Source organism: Nerophis lumbriciformis, linkage group LG33 (genome assembly GCF_033978685.3).
Source record: "Nerophis lumbriciformis linkage group LG33, RoL_Nlum_v2.1, whole genome shotgun sequence".
Taxonomy (NCBI): domain Eukaryota; kingdom Metazoa; phylum Chordata; class Actinopteri; order Syngnathiformes; family Syngnathidae; genus Nerophis; species Nerophis lumbriciformis.
The window spans coordinates 17,067,501-17,092,500 of NC_084580.2; the positions used below are offsets into that span (position 1 = coordinate 17,067,501).

Genomic DNA, 25,000 nt, shown 5'->3' on the forward strand with positions numbered 1-25,000 from the left:
CATATGTTGGCCAAAGGGGGCGCTTTTCAATTTCTTACACACACTTGTTATTTCATATGTTGGCCAAAGGGGACGCTTTTCAATTTCTTACACACACTTGTTATTTCATATGTTGGCCAAAGGGGGCGCTTTTCAATTTCTTACACACACTTGTTATTTCAGATGTTGGCCAAAGGGGGCGCTTTTCAATGTCTTACACACACTTGTTATTTCATATGTTGGCCAAAGGGGGCGCTTTTCAATGTCTTACATTACACACACTTGTTGTTTCATATGTTGGCCATAGGCAGGGCGCTTTTCAATTTCTTACACACACTTGTTATTTCATATGTTGGCCAAAGGGGGCGCTTTTCAATGTTTTACACACACTTGTTATTTCATATGTTGGCCAAAGGGGGCGCTTTTCAATGTTTTACACACACTTGTTATTTCATATGTTGGCCAAAGGGGGCGCTTTTCAATGTCTTACATTACACACACTTGTTGTTTCATATGTTGGCCAAAGGGGGCGCTTTTCAATGTCTTACATTACACACACTTGTTGTTTCATATGTTGGCCAAAGGGGGCGCTTTTCAATTTCTTATACACACTGGTTATTTCATATGTTGGCCAAAGGGGGCGCTTTTCAATGTCTTACACACACTGGTTATTTCATATGTTGGCCAAAGGCGGGGCGCTTTTCAATTTCTTACACACACTTGTTATTTCATATGTTGGCCAAAGGCGGGGCGCTTTTCAATTTCTTACACACACTTGTTATTTCATATGTTGGCCAAAGGGGGCGCTTTTCAATTTCTTACACACACTTGTTATTTCATATGTTGGCCAAAGGGGGCATTTTTTAACTTCTTACACACACTTGTTATTTCACATGTTGACCAGAGGGGGAGCACTTTTAAAAGCGACATACAGTCAATTTGAAAAATCCCTCCTTTTTGGAACCACCCTAATTTTGATAGATGTCACCACCAGGGGGTGCAAATGAGACATTCTCTATTAGATGCAATGGTTTTCCGTATTGGGACCATGATTTCGGTCCTAACTTGTTCACCGGTACTCATATGGAAGGTACTTTTCCTTGTTGATGTCTCAACAATGTGCACACACATCTGATGGTGGAGAATGTGTCTTGTGTGTATCTGTTTATCATGAGGACACAAAAGCAGGAAAATACAAAAAAACACTTACACACACAATAAATCGTAATAAGTACTGTCCTAGCAAAAATCATTTGAATATTATAAATTACTCTTTAAATGACTAACCTCGAGCAATGGGACAAAAACACAATATACTAAAAAAGCTGTGTCTGCCCCCTAGTGTTTACTATGAAGCACCACAAGCTGGGAGAGTTAGATACTGTACATGCATTTAGTCAAACATAGATCATTATTATATTTATATCATTTCACACATGGGGCAAAGTCCTCAAAGATTGAGTCCAAATGCACCATTATTGTACTGGATCCATAAGTGTGCTGTTATTTGTTTATTGTAGCTCATTTAAAGGGAAATAACAGTATCAATCAAAGTTTGAGTTGAGTTTGAGTTTATTTGGAACATGCATGCATACAACATGATGCATCACAATTTCCACTTTCTCTATTCAACATGTTCGAAAAGGAGTAGGAAGAAGCAGAGCTTATTTAATCCTACCGCTTTTCCTTTACATAGCAGTTGCTAAAACTTTTGTTCACTTCCTGTTCTCAATTTATTCACAATATACTCCATAAGTAATCACAATAAAAATAAATTAATAATAATTGGTGAAGTAAGTTATATTTATCATGGTTCTTCTTTGTACTTTGTAAACTCTTTTAAGTTTGAATAGTTTCTTGAAGTGGATCATATTAGTACATTGTTTGATTTCTTTGCTTCATTCATTCCATATTTTAATTCCACATACTGATATACTGAAGGTCTTATGTGTTGTACGTGCGTACAAATGTTTTAAATTACATTTTTCTCTATGATTATATTTCTCCTCTTCTGTTGAGAAGAATTGTTGTATATTCTTGGGTAGCAGATTGTAGTTTAGTTTATAGTAAAGTTTATTTATAAATAAATAAATACAAAATATTTGAACTTAGGCCCTAGACTTCATCCATCCATCAGTATCATTTAAAACAAATAAATACATAATATTTTAACTTAGGCCCTAGACTTTATCCATCCATCAGTATCATTTAAAACAAATAAATACATAATATTTGAACTTAGGCCCTAGACTTCATCCATCCATCAGTATCGTTTAAAATAAATAAATACAAAATATTTGAACTTAGGCCATAGACTTCATCCATCCATCAGTATCATTTAAAACAAATAAATACAAAATATTTGAACTTAGGCCCTAGACTTCATCCATCCATCAGTATCATTTAAAATACATACAAAATATTTGAACATAGGCCCTAGATTTCATCCATCAGTATCATTTAAAATAAATACAAAATAGTTTAATTTAGGCCCTAGACTTTATCCATCCATCAGTATCATTTAAAACAAATAAATACAACATTTTTGAACTTAGGCCCTAGACTTCATCCATCCATCAGTATCATTTAAAATAAATAAATACATAATATTTGAACTTAGGCCCTAGACTTCATCCATCCATCAGTATCATTTAAAATAAATAAATACAAAATATTTGAACATAGGCCCTAGACTTCATCCATCCATCAGTATCATTTAAAATAAATAAATACAAAATATTTGAACTTAGGCCCTAGACTTCATCCATCCATCAGTATCATTTAAAACAAATAAATACATAATATTTGAACTTAGGCCCTAGACTTCATCCATCCATCAGTATCATTTAAAACAAATAAATACATAATATTTGAACTTAGGCCCTAGACTTCATCCATCCATCAGTATCATTTAAAATAAATAAATACAAAATATTTGAACATAGGCCCTAGACTTCATCCATCCATCAGTATCGTTTAAAATAAATAAATACAAAATATTTTAACTTAGGCCATAGACTTCATCCATCCATCAGTATCATTTAAAATAAATAAATACATAATATTTGAACTTAGGCCCTAGACTTCATCCATCAATCAATATAATTTAAAATAAATAAATACAAAATATTTGAACATAGGCCCTCGACTTCATCCATCCATCAGTATCATTTTAAATAAATAAATACAAAATATTTGAATTTAGGCCCTTGTCTTCATCCATCTGTCAGTATCATTTAAAATAAATAAATACAAAATATTTGAATATAGGCCTTAGACTTCATTCAACCATTAGTGTAATTAAAAATAAATAAATACAAAATATTTTAATTTAGGCCCTAGACTTCATCCATCCATCAGTATCATTTAAAATAAATAAATACAAAATATTTGAACTTAGGCCCTAGACTTCATCCATCAGTATAATTTAAAATCAATAAATACAAAATATTTGAATTTAGGCCGTAGACTTAATCCATCCATCAGTATCATTTAAAATAAATAGATACATAATATTTGAACTTAGGCCCTAGACTTCATCCATCAATCAACATCATTTAAAATAAATAAATACAAAATATTTGAACATAGGCCCTCGACTTCATCCATCCATCAGTATCATTTAAAATAAATAAATACAAAGTATTTGAACTTAGGCCCTAGACTTCATCCATCCACCAGTATCATTTAAAATAAATAAATACTAAATATTTGAACTTAGGCCCTAGACTTCATCCATCCATCAGTATCATTTAAAATAAATAAATACTAAATATTTGAACTTAGGCCCTAGACTTCATCCATCCATCAGTATCATTTAAAATAAATACAAAATATTTGAACATAAACCCTAGACTTCATCCATCCATCAATATCATTTAAAATAAATAAATAACAAATATTTTAACTTAGGCCCTAGACTTCATCCATCCATCAGTATCATTTAAAATAAATAAATACAAAATATTTGAATTTAGGCCCTAGTCTTCATCCATCCGTCAGTATCATTTAAAATAAATAAATACAAAATATTTGAACATAGGCCTTATACTTCATTCATCCATTAGTGTAATTAAAAATAAATAAATACAAAATATTTTAATTTAGGCCCTAGACTTCATCCATCCATCAGTATCATTTAAAATAAATAAATACAAAATATTTGAACTTAGGCCCTTGACTTCATCCATCCATCAGTATCATTTAAAATAAATAAATACAAAATATTTGAATTCAGGCCGTAGACTTAATCCATCCATCAATATAATTTAAAATAAATAGATACAAAATATTTGAACTTAGGCCCTGGATGTCATCCATCCATCAATATCATTTAAAATAAATAAATACAAAATATTCTAACATAGGCCTTAGACTTCATTCATCCATTAGTGTAATTCAAAATAAATAAATACAAAATATTTGAACTTAGGCCATAGACTTCATCCGTCCATCAGTATCATTTAAAAGCAATAAATACAAAATATTTCAACTTAGGCCCTAGACTTCATCCATCCATCAGTATCATTTAAAATAAATACAAAATATTTTAACTTAAGCCCTAGACGTCATCCATCCATCAGTATCATTTAAAATAAATAAATACAAAATATTTTAACTTAGGCCCTAGACTTCATCCATCCATCAGTATCATTTAAAATAAATAAATACAAAATACAATACAAAAACAAAAATGTACCTTGTGTGTATACGCACACAACGTGCTGCTACTGTGTCACCATGGTAACCGCTGGACGGAATATAAAAGGGTAAAAAAAACAACCACGTGACACGTTTTACTCACATATTAGATTTATCAATGTTATTAGAGATTAATAATTCATATCATTATTCGTTATTAACACTGCTTCTGTGTCATGTTATATTCTACACCCCCAAAAAAAGCGAGCGTTTTAATTTGTCCCTGTTGGCTTTCCGTCGTGCCGAAGACAAGCTACCTCCGAGCAAGCGGACGCTAACATTTTGTAATCTAAACAGGAGAAAGTAGCCTTCGGTAACTTTTTATAAACATCGTTGCTCTTCCACACAAGTGTTCCAGCTTGTTACTAAACAACGTGAGTCACTTTTAATCGTTTCGACCGCCGTGTGCGCCGTCGGTGTTACTTGTTTGAGCGCTAAAAGGAGCCGGCATAGCTTAGCTGTTAGCCGGGATGCTAAGCTGTTGTCAATATGGCTGACTTTGCATGTCAGCCGTTTAACTTTTTTAACATGTACTTTCGTGCCCTCGCTCAGCTGCTCCTCCTTCAAATGTACTTTCCTATTCTCTCTGTCGTCTACAGGCGAGCCAGCCACCGCGACTTGTCCTCACCTAGCTGCTCCTTTCATCAGTTCCGGTTTCCTCCATGGCATCGACGGCCACCATCATGGTCCCCACCACCGCCTCACGCTTCGCCCTGCTTCAAATCGACTCCGACTCCGACTCGGACGTCTCAGAACCGGGGAAGACCGCCAGCAAATCCGGGCGCAACTCCTCTGGGAAGCCGCGTTCGGACAAGAGCGGGGGAGGCAAGACTTCTCAAGGGAACGAGAAGAAGAAGGACAAGAAGAAGAAGAGGAAGGAGCAGCAGCAGAGTGAAGCCCATGAGGTGAGGAGGAAAGATCTAGAAACTGATAAGGTAGAAATCTGATTGTAAATGTTAAAAAAAAACCCAAAGGAGATGGTTTTTGATCCCAAATCTGTGGGGGTCACAGCATGGTCATTATCCATGGGGAGAAAGGAAAGTGGCGCAGGTGTCCTCCTATAGCAGTGGTTCTTAACCTGGGTTCGATCGAACCCTAGGGGTTCGGCGGAGGTCAAGACACACCCGACCCATCGTGTAAATCAGTGGTTCTTAACCTTGTTGGAGGTACCGAACCCCACCAGTTTCATATGCGCATTCACCGAACCCTTCTTTAGTGAAAAATAAAATAAATAATAAATGATAAATGGGTTGTACTTGTATAGCGCTTTTCTACCTTCAAGGTACTCAAAGCGCTTTGACAGTATTTCCACATTCACCCATTCACACACACATTCACACACTGATGGCGGGAGCTGCCATGCAAGGCGCTAACCAGCAGCCATCAGGAGCAAGGGTGAAGTGTCTTGCCCAAGGACACAACGGACGTGACTAGGATGGTAGAAGGTGGGGATTGAACCCCAGTAACCAGCAACCCTCCGATTGCTGATCGCCACGCCGTCCCAAAATGTTTTTGTTTTTTTTCAAATTCAAGACAAAGTTATATGTTTTTGGTAACACTTTAGTATGCGGAACATATTCCAAGTAACAAAGACTTAATATAGAGTTATTTGGACACTAGGGGAACATATTCTAAGTAATAAAGACTTAATTTAGAGTTATTTGGTTAGGGTTAGAGGGTTAGGGTTATAATAAGGCCATGCCGAATAAGGCATTAATAAGTACTTAATAATGACAAGTTAAGAGCCAATATGTTACTAATTTTCATGTTAATAAGCAACTAATTAATGGTAACTTAGATTTGATATCAGGGAAACATCGTTTACTGGATTGTACCGCTCGAAGTGTTGTATGCAGGGGACCAAAGATTTGGAACCGGCTTAATGAGAACCTCAAGATGCTGTATCCATTCTCCAACTTCAAAAATAAACTAAAAACTTATCTATTAACCACCTATATTTAATGCCTCATGTAGGGTAGACTACTGTTGGGTTTTGCATGGTTGAATGAATGTATGTATGTATGTGTATGCTTGCTTTAGTACTATTATCTTGTGTTAATCATATAGCGTTGTTTTTTGTTTTGTTTTTTGTTGTTGTACTTGCTACCATGTTCCATCATTCCATGTATATTCCATCATTTCATGTATATTCTATCCTCTGGACCCCATGTCAAAAGCTTCTTCTAGCTTATTTGGGGGACCCTTTCACGTACCAACATCTTTAAATGATGATATTTTACTACTATTGTATTTGTTATATGGTATTGTGAATAAACTTGAATAAAAATGTAAAAAAAAAAAATTTTAAATATGTTCCCCATACTAAAGTGTTACCATGTTTTTTTACTGGTGCACAAAATGAAACAACAAAACCAACACAGTGCATAAACTCACAACAAATTACACACCTGCAAACCAGTCAGCTGTTGCTGTATCCGTAATACGCCGATAGGGAGAACTTTTTATTTACACGATGAGTCGGGTGTGTTTTGATTTCCGTCGAACCCCTGAGGCCGACTCACCGAACCCCTATGGTTCGATCGAACCCAGGTTAAAAACCACTGGTGTAAATAAAAACTTCTCCCTATCGGCGTATTACGGATACGGCAACAGCAAAATTCACACTGATTTGCAGGTGTGTAATTTGTTGTGAGTTTATGCACTGTGTTGGTTTTGTTGTTTGAACAAGGTGATGTTCATGCACGGTTCATTTTGTGCACCAGTACAAAACATGGTAACACTTTAGTATGGGGAACATATTCACCATTAATTAGTTGCTTATTAACATGCAAATTAGTAACATATTGGCTCTTAACTAGTCATTATTAAGTACTTATTAATGCCTTATTATAACCCTAACCCTAACCCTCTAACCCTGTGGTTCTTAACCTTGTTTGAGGTACCGAACCCCACCAGTTTCATATGTGCATTCACCGAACCCTTCTTTAGTGAAAAATTAAACGTTTTTTTTAATTTATTCAAGACAAAGTTATATGTTTTTTTACTGGTACACAAAATGAACCGTTCAAAGAACAAAACCAACACAGTGCATGAACTCACAACAAATTACACACCTGCAAATCAGATGGAAAATTAGAGGGAACATTGTTTGGGGGTATCCATAGTATGCCGATAGGGAGAAGTTTTTATTTACAAGATGAGTCGGGTGTGTCTTGACCTCCGCGGCGGAGGCTCCACCAAACTCCTGAGGCCGACTCACCGAACCCCTAGGGTTCGATCGAACCCAGGTTAAGAACCACTGCTCCAACCCTAACCAAATAACTCTAAATTAAGTCTTTGTTACTTAGAATATGTTCCCCTAGTGTCCAAAAAACTCTAAATTAAGTCTTTGTTACTTAGAATATGTTCCCCATACTAAAGTGTTACCAAAAACATATAACTTTGTCTTGAATTTGAAAAAAAACAAAACATTTTATTTTTCACTAAAGAAGGGTTCGGTGAATGCGCATATGAAACTAGTGGGGTTCGGTACCTCCAACAAGGTTAAGAACCACTGTCCTATAAGTACTTGGGTATTTGTTTTGATTCCCAGTTCACTTGGGCCAACCAAGTTGACTCTGTTTGCTCCCGTATTAGCCAGCGCCTGCACTTTCTAAGGAGGCTCAGGGCCCACGGTGTGCAAGCAATATCATGATGTAGGGCTGGGCGATATAGCCTTTTTTTAATATCTCGATATTTTTAGGCCATGTCACGATACACGATACATATCTCGATATTTTGCCTTAGCCTTGAATTAACACTTGATGCATATAATCACAGCAGTATGATGATTCTATGTGTCTACATTAAAACATTCTTGTTCATACTGCATTAATATATGCTCATTTTAAACTTTCATGCAGAGAGGGAAATCACAACTAAGTCAATTGACCAAAACTGTATTTATTAAACAGTTATTAAGCAGTGGCACAAACATTCATGTCATTTCAAAACAGAAAGTTCAAGATTGTCAGAGACATTTTAAAACAAGCCATTAGTGCACTTTTGTGCATGATGTCACTAAGATGACATATCAAAACAACACTAAATTAGAGCGCACTTTTTGTACAGAACGCCACTACAATAGTTTAAAACAAATAAAGTGCACTTTTGTGCATGAAGTCACACAAGATATTTCAATAAGTGTCAAATAAAAATGAGCTGCATAATAGGAAATCAAATAATGTATGTCCTTCGCTATGTGGTAGGTTCCTGCAGACGTTATCTCATTCTGTTGTTGACTATTTTTATCATACGGTGTTGATTTGGAAATGGTTGCCTCGGCATTTTGTTGGTGTGGCACCGAACGGAGATGTTGACATGCGGAGTTTCAAGCACTCTTCATTCTCTAGCGGGTGGCTTTTCAAATGATGCTACATATTAGCAGTAATGCTACTTTTTGTAGCAACGTTTTTGCCCCACTTGACTAATTACGGTAGTCTGTTCGACATATTCCCACTTGAAGCCAAACCACCGCCAGACATGGACCCCCTGCTGTTTTTCTTGGGAATTAATTCTTCCTTCATTTGTTACCAGATTCGCACCTTCTTTCTCTCGTATTATCGCTAGCACCACAGCTAACGTTACCCATGCCGCTACCTCTCTGCTCCGCAAGGGCGTATACGTATGTGACGTATGTAAGAAGGTGCGCTTGTTTTATGTCTCTGTGAGAAGGAGAGACAAGAAAGAGTAAAAAGCCTGTAGTGTAATGCCCGCAGCTAAAAGCAACTGCGTGAGAACGTATACTCGAATATCACGATATAATAATAATAATAACTGGGATTTATATAGCGCTTTTCTAAGTACCCAAAGTCGCTTTACATGTAGAACCCATCAATCATTCACACCTGGTGGTGGCAAGCTACTTTCATAGCCACAGCTGCCCTGGGGTAGACTGACGGAAGCGTGGCTGCAATTTGCGCCAACGGCCCCTCCGACCACCACCTATCATTCATCATACAATTCACCGGTGTGAGTGGCACCGGGGGCAAAGGGTGAAGTGTCCCGCCCAAGGACACAACGGCAGCGATTTTTGGATGGTAAGAGGCGGGGAGCGAACCTGCAACCCTCAGGTTTCTGGCACGGTTGCTCTACCCACTACGCCATGCCGCCCCTGATATAGTCGTTTTCTATATCGCGCAGAGACAAACCCGCAATATATCAAGTATATCGATATATCGCCCAGCCCTGTCATGATGTAGTTTTAGAATAGAATATAATAGAATGCGGCAGCACGATGGAACAGGGGTTAGTGCATGTGCCTCACAATACGAAGGTCCTGGGTAGTCCTGAGTTCCATCCTGGGCTCAGGATCTTTCTGTGTGGAGTTTGCATGTTCTCCCCGTGACTCCTTGGGTTCCCTCTGGGTACTCCGGCTTCCTCCCACCTCCAAAGACATGCACCTGGGGATAGGTTGATTGGCAACACTAAATTGGCCCTAGTGTGTGAATGTGAGTGTGAATGTTGTCTGTCTATCTGTGTTGGCCCTGCGATAAGGTGGCGACTTGTCCAGGGTGTACCCCGCCTTCCGCTCAAATGCAGCTGAGATAGGCTCCAGCACCCCCCGCGACCCCAAAAGGGACAAAGCGGTAGAAAATGGATGGATGGAAGAATAGAATGCCTTTTATTGTCACTACACACAGGTACAATGAGATTAAAAGCCACTCCAGTATATAAACATGCAAAACATAGGAAGGAAAGAAAATACAATTAGTGCAAAAGGAGGTAAGGTGCACAGTCCAGTCCTGAGAACGAATGTTCTGAATGTGTTGTTTAAATATTAAATATTATACTACATACATATATATAGAAGCATTCAGACTGGATCGAAAGTAAAATTTGCACACAGAGAGGTGCTAAACTATAAAATTGGTGCCTATGAGAGTTCGCCGTGGTTATGGCTTTAGGGAAAAACTGCTCTTGAGTCTGTTTGTCTTACACCTGATGACCTTGTAGCGCCTTCCTGAGGGCAGCAGGTCAAACAGGTCAAAGCCAGGGTGGGAGCTTTACACCTCCCACTGCTGAGGCAGTGGGAGGTGTAAATGTCTGTCAGGGAGGGGAGAGGGCAGCCAATGATGCCTTTACCACTCTCTGGAGCCTCTCTTTGTCTGCAACGGTGCAGCTGCCGTACCATGCTGTGATGCAGTATGTCAGCAGGTTCTCGATGGATGAGCGGTAGAAGGTCAGCAGCAACCTTTATAAGGCAAACATTGAATCTGTCATACGTTATGGCTCCAAATCTGAGGCCTTGGTCCTCAGCAGGAAACCGATGGTTTGTACAGTCCAGGTAGAGAACGAGACTCTGTCCCAGGTGGAGGAGTTTAAGTATCTCGAGGTCTTGTTCACGAGTGGGGGAAAGACGGAGAAGGAAATCAGCCGGAGAATCAGGGCTGTATTGCAGTCTCTCTGCCGCACTGTTGTGACGAAACGGGAGCTGAGCCAGAAGGCAAAGCTCTCAGTCTACCTAGCTATCTACATTCCTACTCTCACTTGTGGTCATGAAGTGTGGGTCATGACCGAAAGAATAAGATCGCGGATACAAGCGGCCGAAATGAGTTTCCTCAGAAGGGTGGCTGCCATCTCCCTTAGAGATAGGGTGAGAAGTTCAGTCACCCGAGAGAGACTTGGAGTAGAGCCGCTGCTCCTTCGCTTGGACAGGAGCCAGCTTAGGTGGTTCAGGCATCACGAGCGTCTCCCTAGGGATGTCCTCGTTGCACTTCCCACTGGGAGGAGACCTCGGGGCAGGCCAAGGACAGATGGGGGGATTACATCTCCTCTTTGGCCTGGGAACGCTTCAGGATACCCCAGGAGGAAGTTGCCAATGTTGCTTTGGGGAGGGAAGTCTGGGGGTCTCTGCTGGAGCTGTTGTCCCCGCGACCTAATTCCGGATAAGCGGTTGAAGACAGATGGATGGATCCGTTATGGCATCTCCACATGGTTTGGAAATCTGTCTAACTCAAAACCCAACTTCAAAACTTAATCAAGAGGGCTGGTAAAATAATTGGCATGCAGCCCCCTTGTTCCCATCAAGAAATATTCGACAAGACTGTGAGGAAGCAGAGTCTTAAAATCACCCGTGACCCACACCACGTACTTCATGGAGAAATTGTGTTAATGCCAAATGGTAAACGGTACTGAACAGCAACATACTAACTCAACAGGTATAGATTTTCCTTTGTCCCAATCAAAGCACTTAATAACAGAAAACTACTATAATAACTGGATGCAATAATAAGGAGTGCAATATTGGGATAGTGTAATGTGTGATCTCATAACTAACTGATATACCTGCGCACTGTTCACTGTCGTCACTGCATTGTATTTATATATGTATCTAAAACGTTGTCTTGATGTCCAAGACAAATTTCTCCTCGGAGACAATAAAGCTAATTATTATTATTATTATTATTAGTATTATTGTTTTTTTTTCCAGCTACGCAATCTGGCCTTCAAGAAGATCCCACAGAAGTCCCAAGGCCCACCCCTGTCAATGACCTTGTCAGGAATCGCCACCGAGCTCCTCAGTCCCTCACCGGTGGAACAAGGCAGTGTTCCGTCACAGGGCTGGCAACAGTGGAAGCAACGAGACGAGCAGGTAAGGTGCTTCCACTTTCAGTACTTTTGATGAAGTGCAGATGCATCTTCTGAACATGTTCACCTCCTCACCCCACCCCAGATCACCAGTGAGCTTTACGAGGCCGACTTAGAAAAGGCCTTGATTCTAAGCAAGCTGGAGTTCGAGCAACAAAAAAAACAGGTACCACTAATAACAAGCATATTCTTTAACATTTCATAACATTGGAACCTTTAATGGTCTGGTTAGGAATCAATTTTCCTGCAGGAAAAATTTAAAAATACTAATAATCTGCTCCAGGGTCAGACGGTCACTATCTTAACATTCATACCTGTCATAAGTACCGTATTTTCCGGACCATAGGGCGCACCTAAATCACGGCTAATAAACTGTGTTTCTTTACGAGTCACTGGAGGATGAAGAATAGCTAAACATGTTACACTACACACCGTAGGAGGATACAAAAAAGCATAGCAAACCGCTACGCTCAACGTCTTGAAGATAAACGCCGTGGGCGAATCGATACAACTAGACAGTAACGATACCAATTATAGATCAGTATATTGTGGATTCTACATAAATTAGATCGATATTTGTTGTTATCACAAATTAGTTTGTTGTTTTTGTTATTGTTTACAAACTCAAGATAAAAGATCTAGCGATGTCCGATAATGGCTTTTTTGCCGATACCTGATATTCCCATATTGTCCAACTCTTAATTACCGATTCCGATATCAACCGATACCGATATATACAGTTGTGGAATTAACACATTATTATGCCTAATTTTGTTGTGATGCCCTGCTGGATGCATTAAACAATGTAACTTTACCATGAATTGATTAACATGGACCCCGACTTAAACAATTTGAAAAACTTGTTCAAGTTTAAATGTTACCATTTAGTGGTCAATTGTACGGAATATGTACTGTACTGTGCAATCTACTAATACAAGTTTCAATCAATCAATCAAAAACAAGGTTTTCCAAAATAAGAGAACAACTTCAACTCCAGTTATGGAAAAAAGGGGGGGGCAGGGTTTGGTGGTAGCGGGGGGTGTATATTGTAGCGTCCCGGAAGAGTTAGTGCTGCAAGGGGTTCTGGGTATTTGTTCTGTTGTGTTTATGTTGTGTTACGGTGCGGATGTTCTCCCGAAATGTGTTTTTCATTCTTGTTTGGTGTGGGTTAACAGTGTGGCCCATATTTGTAACAGTGTTAAAGTTGTTTATACGGCCACCCTTAGTGTGACCTGTATGGCTTTTGATCAAATATGCATTGCATTCACTTGTGTGTGTGTGTGTGTGTGTAGAAGCCGCATATATTATGTGACTGGGCCGGTACGCTCGGACGTGACGACGGGTTGTGGAGGACGCTAAAGGCAGTGCCTTTAAGGCACGCTCCCACTAATGTTGTCCGGTGGAAATCGGGAGAATGGTTGCCCCGGGAGATTTTCGGGAAGGGCATTGAAATTCGGGAGTATCGGGAGGTTGAAACCGATACCGATAATTTCCGACATTACATTTTAAAGCATTTATCGGCCGATATACATCTCTAAAAAGAACCAATCGTTGTTTTTGCTTAGTTATTTTGCACTATTGACTTTATTATAAATGTTGTTTGTAATAAAAAGAAATAGAGAGATAATTTAAATGTAAATTGATATTGTTGTTTTTGTTGTATTACAGTTGTGATAAAAAACATTTTATTATTTGATGATCACGAAAATGTTAAGTATGAACGTTGGTATGACCAATACTGCCCCTGAAACTACTTTTTGGCTCAAAACCCAAATTCATAGTATCGCCCAAAACTTAGACTTGGACTTCCTTTTTATTGTCATTCAAATTTGAACTTTACAGTACAGATAAGAACAAAATGTTGTTGCATTAGCTCATGGTAGTGCAGGATAAAAAAGCAATAAGGTGCAGATATAAATACATAGATTACTGTACAGATAAATATATTCCACTTTTGCATATGCATCCACGTTTATGGATGTATGTTATTTAACAGAAATATAGCTAGAACCAGTTTACAACAGAAAGTAAACAGATATGAACCGTAAATTATCAAGTAGATTAATATTTGTGTACAAACATAAATGACACAATATGTTTCGCATACGTCCACAGCTAAATAAGGAGCCTTTATAACCCGTTTTGAAATGAATCTATTTTCAATTAAATGCCAAATAATATATTCATCACAATAGGATATGATATATTATGTGATTTAGATTTTAGGTCATATTACCCATCACTAAATCCACTGTACTTATAAATGGGTTCTCCTCATTAAAAAAATGCTCCAAATGGGTTGCTGCAGAGCATCAACAACAACACGTCCTCGCCAAAGTCTCGAGGTGGCAAAGAGGGCGGAGGCAAGAAGGACAAAAAGAAGAATCTGCAGACCAAAGACAAAAAGACGGTCTCTCTGCAGGACTTCCAGGCTGAAGGCAGCGGAGGTAAGAAGGTTTCAGAACCGGACTGACACTATCACAGTAAAGATTTACATTCTTGCGCTTTTCAGAACCTTTGAGTCGAAGACAAGAGAAAGAGGTAAGCATCAGTGCATGTATTGTAGCAGTACTCAAAGGTTGTCTACAGTGTGACGTATCACCCCACACCTTCACCAGGAAGCCACGTCAGCTCCGGGACTGGGCCAGGAGGAGCGTTTTTTTAACAAACTGACAGACGACGTGACTCGAATAATCCAACGGGAGAAGAGGCGAGAGCAATACAGCGGCGGACACGAGGGTGATGCCTCAGCAGAACATGAGCCGGTAAATTTGACTCATGATTTGAAGTGGAAGTTCTTAAGGTGTTTCTGGACCTGTTTGGTGTTAGAAAAATACTCTTGCACTACATCTAGGGCTGGGCGATATATCGAGTTTGTAGCCGCACAATTAAGTAAAGTCACTTACTTTGCGCGGACCACTTCTAGTAGGACCACAGAACCGTACGTGTGTGTCCATTACATCGTCGACTGGGAATCAAAAAGTGCCTGCCTGCAAATGTTTTTTTATCTGAGTTTTATACATGTTGTATTATTGGCACAGCTATGTTATTTATTTTATGAAGAAATAATATTTTCCTATTTTATTTATGTTATGTCATTCTGTACTAATTAAACAGTTTATTTTCGGTGCTGTAAATACCCATCTTGACTAAGTGGGTTAATAAAAGTGCCACTGACTGTTTACAGTACAGTTTCAATTTCAGTGAATATCGTTCAAATTTATATGTATATTTTTGCCGGAAAACATATCGAGATATATATTGAATATGGAGTTTAAGCAAAAATACAGTCGTTCTCATAAGTTTATATACCCTGGGAGAATTTATGATATCTTGGCCATTCTTCAGAGAATATGAATGATAACACAAAAACCTTTCTTCCACTCATGCTTAATGGTTGTGTGAAGCTATTTATTGGCAAACAACTGTTTACTCTTTTTAAATGAAAATGACAAAAGAAAGTACCCAAATGACCCTGATCAAAAGTTTACACACCCCAGTGACTTTGATCTGATAACATGCACAAAAGTTGACACAAACAGGTTTGAATGGCTAATCAAGGTTCCAATCCTCACCTGTGACCTGTTTGGTTGCAAAGAAAAATGCACAAATAACTTCAGCTGGAATACAGGACTTTCTGAAAAATTGTGGTGTGGCTGTTTAAAGATGCACAATAAGGAGGCACTTGAAGAAAAATGGGCTGCATGGTCGAGTCGCCAGAAGAAAGCCATTTATGCGCAAATGTCACAAAGTATCCTGCTCACATTACGCCAAACAGCACAGAAACAAGCCTCAAAACTTCTGGAACAAAGTAATTTGGAGTGATGAGACCAAAATTTAACTTTTTGGCCACTCGACCATGCAGCCCATTTTTCTTCAAGTGCCTTTTTATTGTGCATCTTGAAACAGCCACACCACAATTTTTCAGAGAGTCCTGTATTTCAGCTGAGGTTATTTGTGCATTTTTCTGTGCATCTCAAACAATTTTCCTGGCAGCTGTGGCTGAAATCTTTGCTGGTCTACCTGAATCCCTCATTTTCTACTTCTTAATCAGCGTTTGAACACTGCTGATTGGCATTCTCAATTCCTTGGATATCTTTTTATACCCCTTTCCTGTTTTAGGCAGTTCAATTACCTTTTCTCGCAGATCCTTTGACAATTCTTTTGCCTTCCCCATGACTCAGAATCCAGAAACATCTGTGTAGCATTGGATGAAAGATGCAATGGTCTGTCAGAAGCCCATAAACTCACTGACCTTTTATACACACACATTAATTACAAACAAACAGGTCACAGGTGAGGATTGGAACCTTGATTAGCCATTCAAACCTGTTTGTGTCAACTTTTGTGCATGTTATCAGATCAAAGTCACTGGGGTATGTAAACTTTTGATCAGGGTCATTTGGGTACTTTCTTTTGTCATTGTGATTTAAAAAGAGTAAACACAGTTGTTTGCCAATAAATAACTTCACACAACCATTAGGCATGAGTGGAAGAAAGATTTTTGTGTTATCATTCATATTCTCTGAAGAATGGCCAAGAAATCATAAATTCTCCCAGGGTATGTAAACTTATGAGCACAACTGTAAATCGAGATATACTTTGTCGTTCATTTTGGGCCTAAATTAAGCATTTTCAAACAAACATGCCTAAATTAATTCTAAAACTATCAGGACTACAGTAGTATTGGCCAATAGAGGAGAGCAAGCCAATCAGATCACACTGTTCAGTATCGTGGCCACTGGCTCAGCCTCACGCAGCGTTACTTTATTCTATTACAAGAGTGTAAAGGTGACTGAGTGTTATTTCATGTCTAGAGTGTTCTCATAATGTTGAAAAATGGATTTGGAAGGTAGTACACCATTTAACGCTCCAGCCAAGAACATATTTGATTCATAAATATAAATATTAGGGGTGTCAAAATATTTGATTGTTAAATGAATCCAATTCTTACTTTTAGCTATTCTTAATCGATTGGTTTTATTTTATTTTTTATTTTTAAATATGTCCTGTCCAGCCACTCAGGCAAATCATATATTTGATGTCGATGCCCATTTCTGCTGTACAGATTTACTTTCAAAAAGAGAAATGTTGGACATTTCTCTTGCTGCCTTATTTGTATTGGACTTTATTAAATGTACGGGTAGATATTTTTTTTTAAACAAAACCAGTTTTCTTTTAAGTACACTGCAAAAAGTCAGTGTTCAAAAACAAGAAGAAAAAAAAAGAAAAATTAGGGGTATTTTTTTTTAACTAAGCAAAATTATCTGCCAATAGAACAATAAAATGTGGCTTGTCAAGACTTTCCAAAACAAGTAAAATTAGCTAACCTCAAATAACCCAAAAATATCTTAAAATAAGTATATTCTCACTAATAACAACTGTACTACTATATGAGTACGTATTTTGTCTTGTTTCATTGAAAATAAAACAGCAAAGTCCATTTGGCTGTCATCTGTTTTAATATGAGACACAATTGTGTCAAAGTCATGATTTTTTTTTTTAAAGGTTACAATAAGAAATTATTACTTTAAAAAAAGTATTTTTATACTTGTGAGTGTTGATGACACAGCTTTGCAACACTTGATATTCTAGTTTCAAACATGTTTTACTCAATATAGGTCATCAAATCTCAGCAACAAGCTGTAATATCTTACTGAGATCATTTAGGACCAAAACACTTTAAAACAATTAAACACTCTAACATAAAGTCTGCTTAGTGAGAATAATTATCTTATCAGACAGAAAATAAGCAAATATCAGCCTTATCTGATATATTTAATCTTACTAAGATTTCAGTTTTTGCAGTGTAATATAAATTTTAGAGCTGCTATCTATTTTATGGAGGAATGTAGTTAATCATAGAACTGGCACGCAATGTTATTAAAAATGTATTGATTTTGAATCAAGAAAATGGTTTTGAATTGATTCTGAATCGAATCATTACCCCACCGAAGAATCTAAATGTATCGTGTGGTGCCAAAAGATTCACAGCCTTAATAAATATATAAATTAATTTATTTGTCCAGACCCGATGAACAGCGATAAACGAGGGATTACTCAAATAGAACAAAGTAAATTAGTCTGTTCCAGGTTAAAACTATGGCCATCATTAGACCTGCGCTTAATGATGTTGTAAGTAGCATTTTAACATTTGTGTAGAAGTGTAAAAATAGGTTAAGTGTTGTGTTTAAAAAGTAAAATACTCACTCTTTTATGACGTCAGACACAAGAGCATTTCTGGAAGTGGAGCAAGGGAGGTCTGCTGAAGGCGTTCCTGTCATGCAAGTGTAAGAAGAAGTTAGGCACTTTTGAGTAAAACTTTTTTTTTAATCTACAAATTGTGCACTCACCTTTAACAGTGGAACAGACGTTGCTGAGTCTCTTCTGCTCTCCTTTTATTATATTGTCAACTTGACCATTTTTGTAACCGAGTAGTAGAATAGAAAAGAATAGAAAGTCCTCACAGAGACTTTGTTGTACTGCATTCCTTAATTGTAATGTGTCCTCTTCTGTTCTATGGTTGTCACGTTTTCCTTTCATCTTTTGTATCATCACAAAATAAAAGCATGACAGTGGCAGATACTTTTGACACTTTGTGCACTGCAAAAAGTCAGTGTTCAAAAACAAGAAAATAAAATACAAAAATTGGGGGTATTTTATTTGAACTAAGCAAAATTATCTGCCAATAGAACAAGAAAATTCGGCTTGTCAAGACTTTCCAAAACAAGTAAAATTAGCTAACCTCAATGAACCCAAAAATACCATAAAATAAGTATATTCTCACTAACAACAAGTGCACTTTTCTTGGTAGCAAAAACAAATATGAGACCTTTTTTCTCAATTTGTTGAAAAATATTCTTAAATGAAGTAAATGCTAGTGCCATTATCTTGACATAAAGATATGCGCTCGGCATCATGATTTTTTTTTCATGCTTGAAGTAAGAAATTATTACTTTAAAAAAGTAGTTTTATACTTGTGAGTGTTGATGACACAGCTTTGCAACAGTTGATATTCTAGTTTCAAGCATGTTTTATTCAATATAGGTCATCAAATCTCAGCAACAAGCTGTAATATCTTACTGAGATCATTTAGGACCAAAACCCTTAAAACAAGTAAAAGACTCTAACATAAAATCTGCTTAGTGAGAAGAATGATCTTATCAGACATAAAATAAGCAAATATCACCCTTATTTGAGATATTTAATCTTACTTAGATTTCTGTTTTTGCAGCGTGGGGCACATTTTGGTCATATTCCAACATAATCATCCCTCCATGTTCCCCTGCTAGGACCCTCGAGCGGAGCAGCTGAAGTACGAGCTGGAGAAGAAGGACAAAGAGATCCAGGAGCTAAAGAAGACCATCACACAGTGGGAGGTCCGATCTTTTAACGTTCCTTTAATGTTATAATGTGGAGACAATAACCAATATTTTCTCCTATAGTCGTTAGATGTGTGGGCTAATTAAAAATGGCCATGAACATCCGTGGCTGTAGGCATACATTTACATATACATATATATACACACACACACACACACACATACATTTACATATAATATATACATATATATATATATATATGACACATATACATATATATACACATATGTACTTATATACATATATATATATATATATATATATATATATATATACACACATACACATATACATATATATATATATATATATATATATATATATATATATATATACATGGACATATACAATATACATAGACATATACGGTACATATATACACACATATATACACATTTACATATACATATATATACACACACACACACATACATTTACATATAATATATATATTGATATATTGATATATATATATATATATATATATATATATACACTGTGTGTATGTATGTATATATATATATATATATATATATATATATATATATATATATATATATATATATATATATATAGTGCGGCCCCCAGCCAAATTGTTTTATCCCAATGCGGCCCCGGAGTCAAAAAGTTTGGGGACCCCTGGTTTACACAGTCACCTTTAAGGGACATCTGACCGTATGGGGACAAAAAAACAGGTCCCCTAAAGGGAAACCTTTTTAAATGATAGTCAGATCCATTCTGAAGATGTCTAAGTGATTTTTTTAAGCTTTGTCCCATAAAACATGTTTACAATAAGAGGACAGCTGTAGTGCTGTATTTTGACTTAATTTGAACTTTTTTTTTTTTTTTTAAATGGTCCTCAGTAGTCACGTACAAATTTGTGTGAATTATGCAAAATTATTTAAATTTGGTCCCCATGAACCATATTAACTCTTTTCCCCCCAGGGTCCCCAGTAAGAATGATCAGCACATTACTTCATCAATCCAGAGATTTAAAGACGTATATGAGCTAACTGGGCAGTGGCCATTTTACCCCATTTTTTTCATGCCTCCACAACCTGTAGAAAGGGTGGTCCCCACAAGTGATGATCAAAAACTTCGTCCCCATTCCAAATGATAACCAGTGTGTGTGTGCGTGCGTGTTACGGACAGCAAAGCCCTGTCTGTCTGTTATTTCACTTGACCTTTTTCTGTGTTGATTGAGCTGTGTTGAAGCAGCAAAAAAGGACATTATGTTAAATGAGGAGTTTCTGTCTCTGATAGTTGATATAATAATGTAAGTGCATCATAAAGCCTACATGAACTCCATGGTGTTCAGGGATGAATAGTCTCTCCTATTGCTATTGTACTATTTTTTATTTTTTTGCAGGTGAAATACAAAGAAGTGAAAGCGAGAAACGGACAGCTTCTTAAGATGCTCCAGCAAGGAGAGAGTGAGTGAAACACGCCGATGTTCGAAAGTTTGAAAGGATTCAAAATAAGACCGGAGTGTGTTTGTAGTGAAAGACAAAGCGGAGATCCTGCTACAGGTGGAGGAGCTGCTGCACATCAAAGAGGAGCTCTCGTCACAGGTTGCGTTGTAATTTTGTCAGCGTCGGCGTGCTGCTCGTGTGTCCTGTGAAGGGACTTCATGTGGTGTTTTGTGTCTGCAGGTGACTCTACTACACGCCGCACTGGAACAAGAGCGATCCAAGCTCAAAGGTCTGCAGTCGGAGCAGCCCAAACATCAGGTGAAACACACACTTTGTGTCTCCTAGTCAAGTCTCGTCATGCAAAACGGGATGATCTTGTGTTTTAAACGTTATTCCGCGTTCCACTGATTGTGTATGATTGTGTGGTTGCCAGGGAAACAAGAGAGGGAAGAAAGGTTCCGAGGCTGATCTCGGATAACAATGCAAACGAAGGCGCTCTTGTCGTTTCTTTTGTTTTGTTGTTTTATGTCATGTTGGACTGCGTGCATGCCCCCCGTCTGAACACACACACACACATACAGTATACGTTATGGTTCAACGGTGCCCCCCGAGAGGCGCAGAAGGAGTGCCTGATATCAATCTGTGGGTTCCAAAAATGCCAAAATTATGTTGAGGGAAAAAGAGATGGAGAATGTTTTTGGTTTGTCCGCTGTTAAGTAATTAAAATACTTTTTCAGTGATTTGTGTGTGTGCTGGTTATGACGTAATGCATGTAGTTCCGGACATCTAAAGTTTGAACACACCATGTCACTGACATCCATTAAAACGTGTGTGTGTGTGTTATTGTACTACAAAAATAGTACACATTTAGTTGACAGTAATTTATGAATCAGTCGATCAATGTTTATTTATATAGCCCTAAATCACAAGTGTCTCAAAGGGCTGCACAAGCCACAACGACATCCTCGGTCCAGATCCCACATCAGGGCAAGGGAAAACTCAACCCAATTTATTTCCTCAACCGCAGAGAGTACCAAGCATTTATTGAGGGCAAGCATTTTTGTTTGGTCAAATGTGGGTTTTTTTTGTTTGTTAAACTTTGCAGGACTTTATTTTTCTTTAATCAAATCATCCATCCATCCATCCATTTTCTACCGCTTATTCCCTTCGGGGTCGCGGGGGGCGCTGGAGCCTATCTCAGCTACAATCGGGCGGAAGGCGGAGTACACCCTGGACAAGTCGCCATCTCATTGCAGGGCCAACACAGATAGACAGACAACATTCACACACTAGGGACCATTTAGTGTTGCCAATCAAATGTATTATATATTATATTATTATATTATATTATAATATATATAAATACAGTTTGCTTAATTTGAGACACGCCACCTGGTCGTCTTCAGAAGAAACCACGCTCTATTATACCTGAACTTGACTGAAAGAAAATCAACATAATTAACGCAATTAACAGTAAGTTGAGAAGGGAAACCTCTAATGCATTATAACAGTATTACGTGGATTTTTTATGGATTTTTAATCCTTTAAAAATGTATGACGTCAAACAATCTTCAGAAGAAACCACGCTCTGTTATACCTGAATTTGACTGAAAGAAAATCAACATAATTAACGCAATTAACAATAAGTTGAGAAGGGAAACCTCAAATGCATTATAATAGAATATGCATTATATAAGTGATTTTTAATCCTTAAAAATGTATGACGTCAAACAATTTTGAATTAAACCTGAATTAAAAAAAAATAAAAAATTTTGCATACCGGTAATTGAAATTAACTTAAAACATTTTTTTACCACTAATGCAATTTTATTTCCAGAATGTCATACAGGAATTTAAAAAAAATGTTTTAATTGAACGCACGTCATATATTTGCTCAAAAACCTGGTAATAGTACGGAAGCATGATTGCATGATTAACATGGGTTTATACATGTTTATGTTTAGTGATTAATTGCATGTGTTAATTTTAACAGCACTCTACACCGAAATACATGTATCCCTCATTAGGGACGGGACTACTTTATTACGCCAACTCACGATTGGATTACAATATTTGGGGTGATGAATTGATTTTGGACTCTCAATTCAAACTGATTCTTGCAACATATTTGGTATACAAACATACCTGCCAACCTTGAGACCTCCGAATTCGGGAGATTGCGTGGGGGGTTTGGTGGTAGCGGGGGTGTATATTGAAGCGTCCCAGAAAAGTAAGTGCTGCAAGGGATTCTGGGTATTTGTTCTGTTGTGTTTATGTTGTGTTACGGTGCGGATGTTCTCCCGGAATGTGTTTGTCATTCTTGTTTGGTGTGGGTTCACAGTGTGGCGCATATTTGTAACGGTGTTAAAGTTGTTTATACGGCCACCCTCAGTGTGACCTGTATGGCTGTTGATCAAGTATGCCTCGCGTTCACCTATGTGTGTTTAATAGCCGCATAAATCATGCCAATAGCCCGGCACGCTGTTTGTATGGAGGAAAAGCGTAGTGACGACAGGTTGTAGAGGACGCTAAAGGCAGTGCCTTTAAGGCACGCCCACAATATTGTTGTCCGGGTGGAAATCGGGAGAATGGTTTCCCCGGGAGATTTTCGGGAGGGGCACTGAAATTCGGGAGGGTTGGCAAGTATGATAATGATAATGAAACCTAAATCAGATATGGCCTAAAACTTTTTTTTAAATTGATTCTTGAAAAAAATCTGTTTTTTAAATTGATATTTGTAAATTATAAATGGATTTAGAATCGGAATAAATTCAGAAGCTCCACTATCATCTTAGTCCCAAAGAAAGTGGTCATCACAGGACTCGATGACCACAGACCCTGCGCCCGGACGTCTGTGGTCATGAAGTCCTTAGGCAGATGCCACCTAAAGGACATTACAGGCATCTTCTGCAGTTTGCTTATCGTTGAAAACCAGTCTGTGGAGGATGCGGTCAACATGGGGACTGAACCACACCCTGCATCACCTCGACCCCCCAGGGACCTTACGCAAGGATCCTTCCTGTTTGTGCTCTATATCATCCCGGAATATCCTGCACTGTAAACCCACCCAGTTCACAGTGCCGGCCTCCACCTGTCAGTGGATCATCAACTTCCTGACTGACATGGGCAGCAGGTAAGGCCTGGGAGCAGCACAATCAGCACCGGCACCCCTCAGGGCTATGTTCTCGCCCCACTGCTTTTCTCCCTCTACACCAGTGGTTCTTAAAAAACTTAATGACCAATACAGTTTTTTTTAAACAAGCATATTTAATATTTTGGACACGCAGTTTGAACAGTAACACTGTGTTTGAATATAGGAGAATAAAACACTGTACTTTAATTAGGGGGATTATTTGGTGTACCACTAGATGAAGCCCACGTACCACAGTTTTGAGAATCACTGCTCTATGCCAATGACTGCACCTCAGGGGACCTGTCTGTGAAACGCTTCAAGGTCTCATCCAGGATGGCAACGAGTCCGCCAACAGAACCAATCTGGAACTGAACCCGCTCAAGACCGTGGTCAGGAGAACGCCAAAACATCCCTTCATAAACCCAGTTTCTACTCCCGGGATATCACTCTGATGAACGCCGAACAGTCAAAGTGAGTCAGACCTCTTGAAGTGAAATTACCCTGTACTAACTCATGCTCACGTCATCATCCTTTTGCTCTATCATTTTAGTAGCCTTTCACATATTAGTTATTTAAGTACCTGTTTATAAATGTTAATTGTTAATATTTATTGTTTAGATTTAACAAAGAAATCAAAGTCTACTATTATTCTCTGAATGTTATGTTTTATCATATGTTTATACTATTTTTAGATAGTGTTAATTGTGGTGCCGTTTTTTCCTCAAGTCCTCAGTGCAATGCCATGTTTTGTTTTGTTATTGTCAATAGTGGTGTTCTGGCAATGCTTACATCGCTCTGCTTA

At 38.0% G+C, this 25,000-nt stretch overlaps 1 protein-coding gene across 1 annotated transcript; it reads left to right on the forward strand.

The window, feature by feature from the left end:
• Positions 1 to 4,896: 4,896 nt before the first annotated feature.
• gkap1 (G kinase anchoring protein 1) lies at positions 4,897 to 21,641 on the forward strand. Its single transcript, XM_061928310.1, has 12 exons — positions 4,897 to 5,054; positions 5,280 to 5,585; positions 12,113 to 12,274; positions 12,356 to 12,436; positions 14,579 to 14,717; positions 14,783 to 14,811; positions 14,889 to 15,035; positions 19,563 to 19,649; positions 21,023 to 21,086; positions 21,154 to 21,224; positions 21,306 to 21,383; positions 21,499 to 21,641. Exons 2-12 carry the CDS (start codon positions 5,343 to 5,345, stop codon positions 21,541 to 21,543), a joined length of 1,146 nt encoding a protein of 381 aa, XP_061784294.1. The 5' UTR covers positions 4,897 to 5,054; positions 5,280 to 5,342; the 3' UTR covers positions 21,544 to 21,641.
• The last annotated feature ends 3,359 nt before the right edge of the window (positions 21,642 to 25,000 follow it).

What these genes read in the sequence shown, in the direction of transcription:
- gkap1 (XM_061928310.1), top strand. Translation starts at nt 5,343, where the DNA reads ATGGCATCGACGGCCACCATCATGGTCCCCACCACCGCCTCACGCTTC. An exon ending in CCTCAGCAGAACATGAGCCG is followed by an intron (nt 15,036 to 19,562) that starts GTAAATTTGACT and finishes TTCCCCTGCTAG; the next exon opens with GACCCTCGAGCGGAGCAGCT. An exon ending in AGACCATCACACAGTGGGAG is followed by an intron (nt 19,650 to 21,022) that starts GTCCGATCTTTT and finishes ATTTTTTTGCAG; the next exon opens with GTGAAATACAAAGAAGTGAA.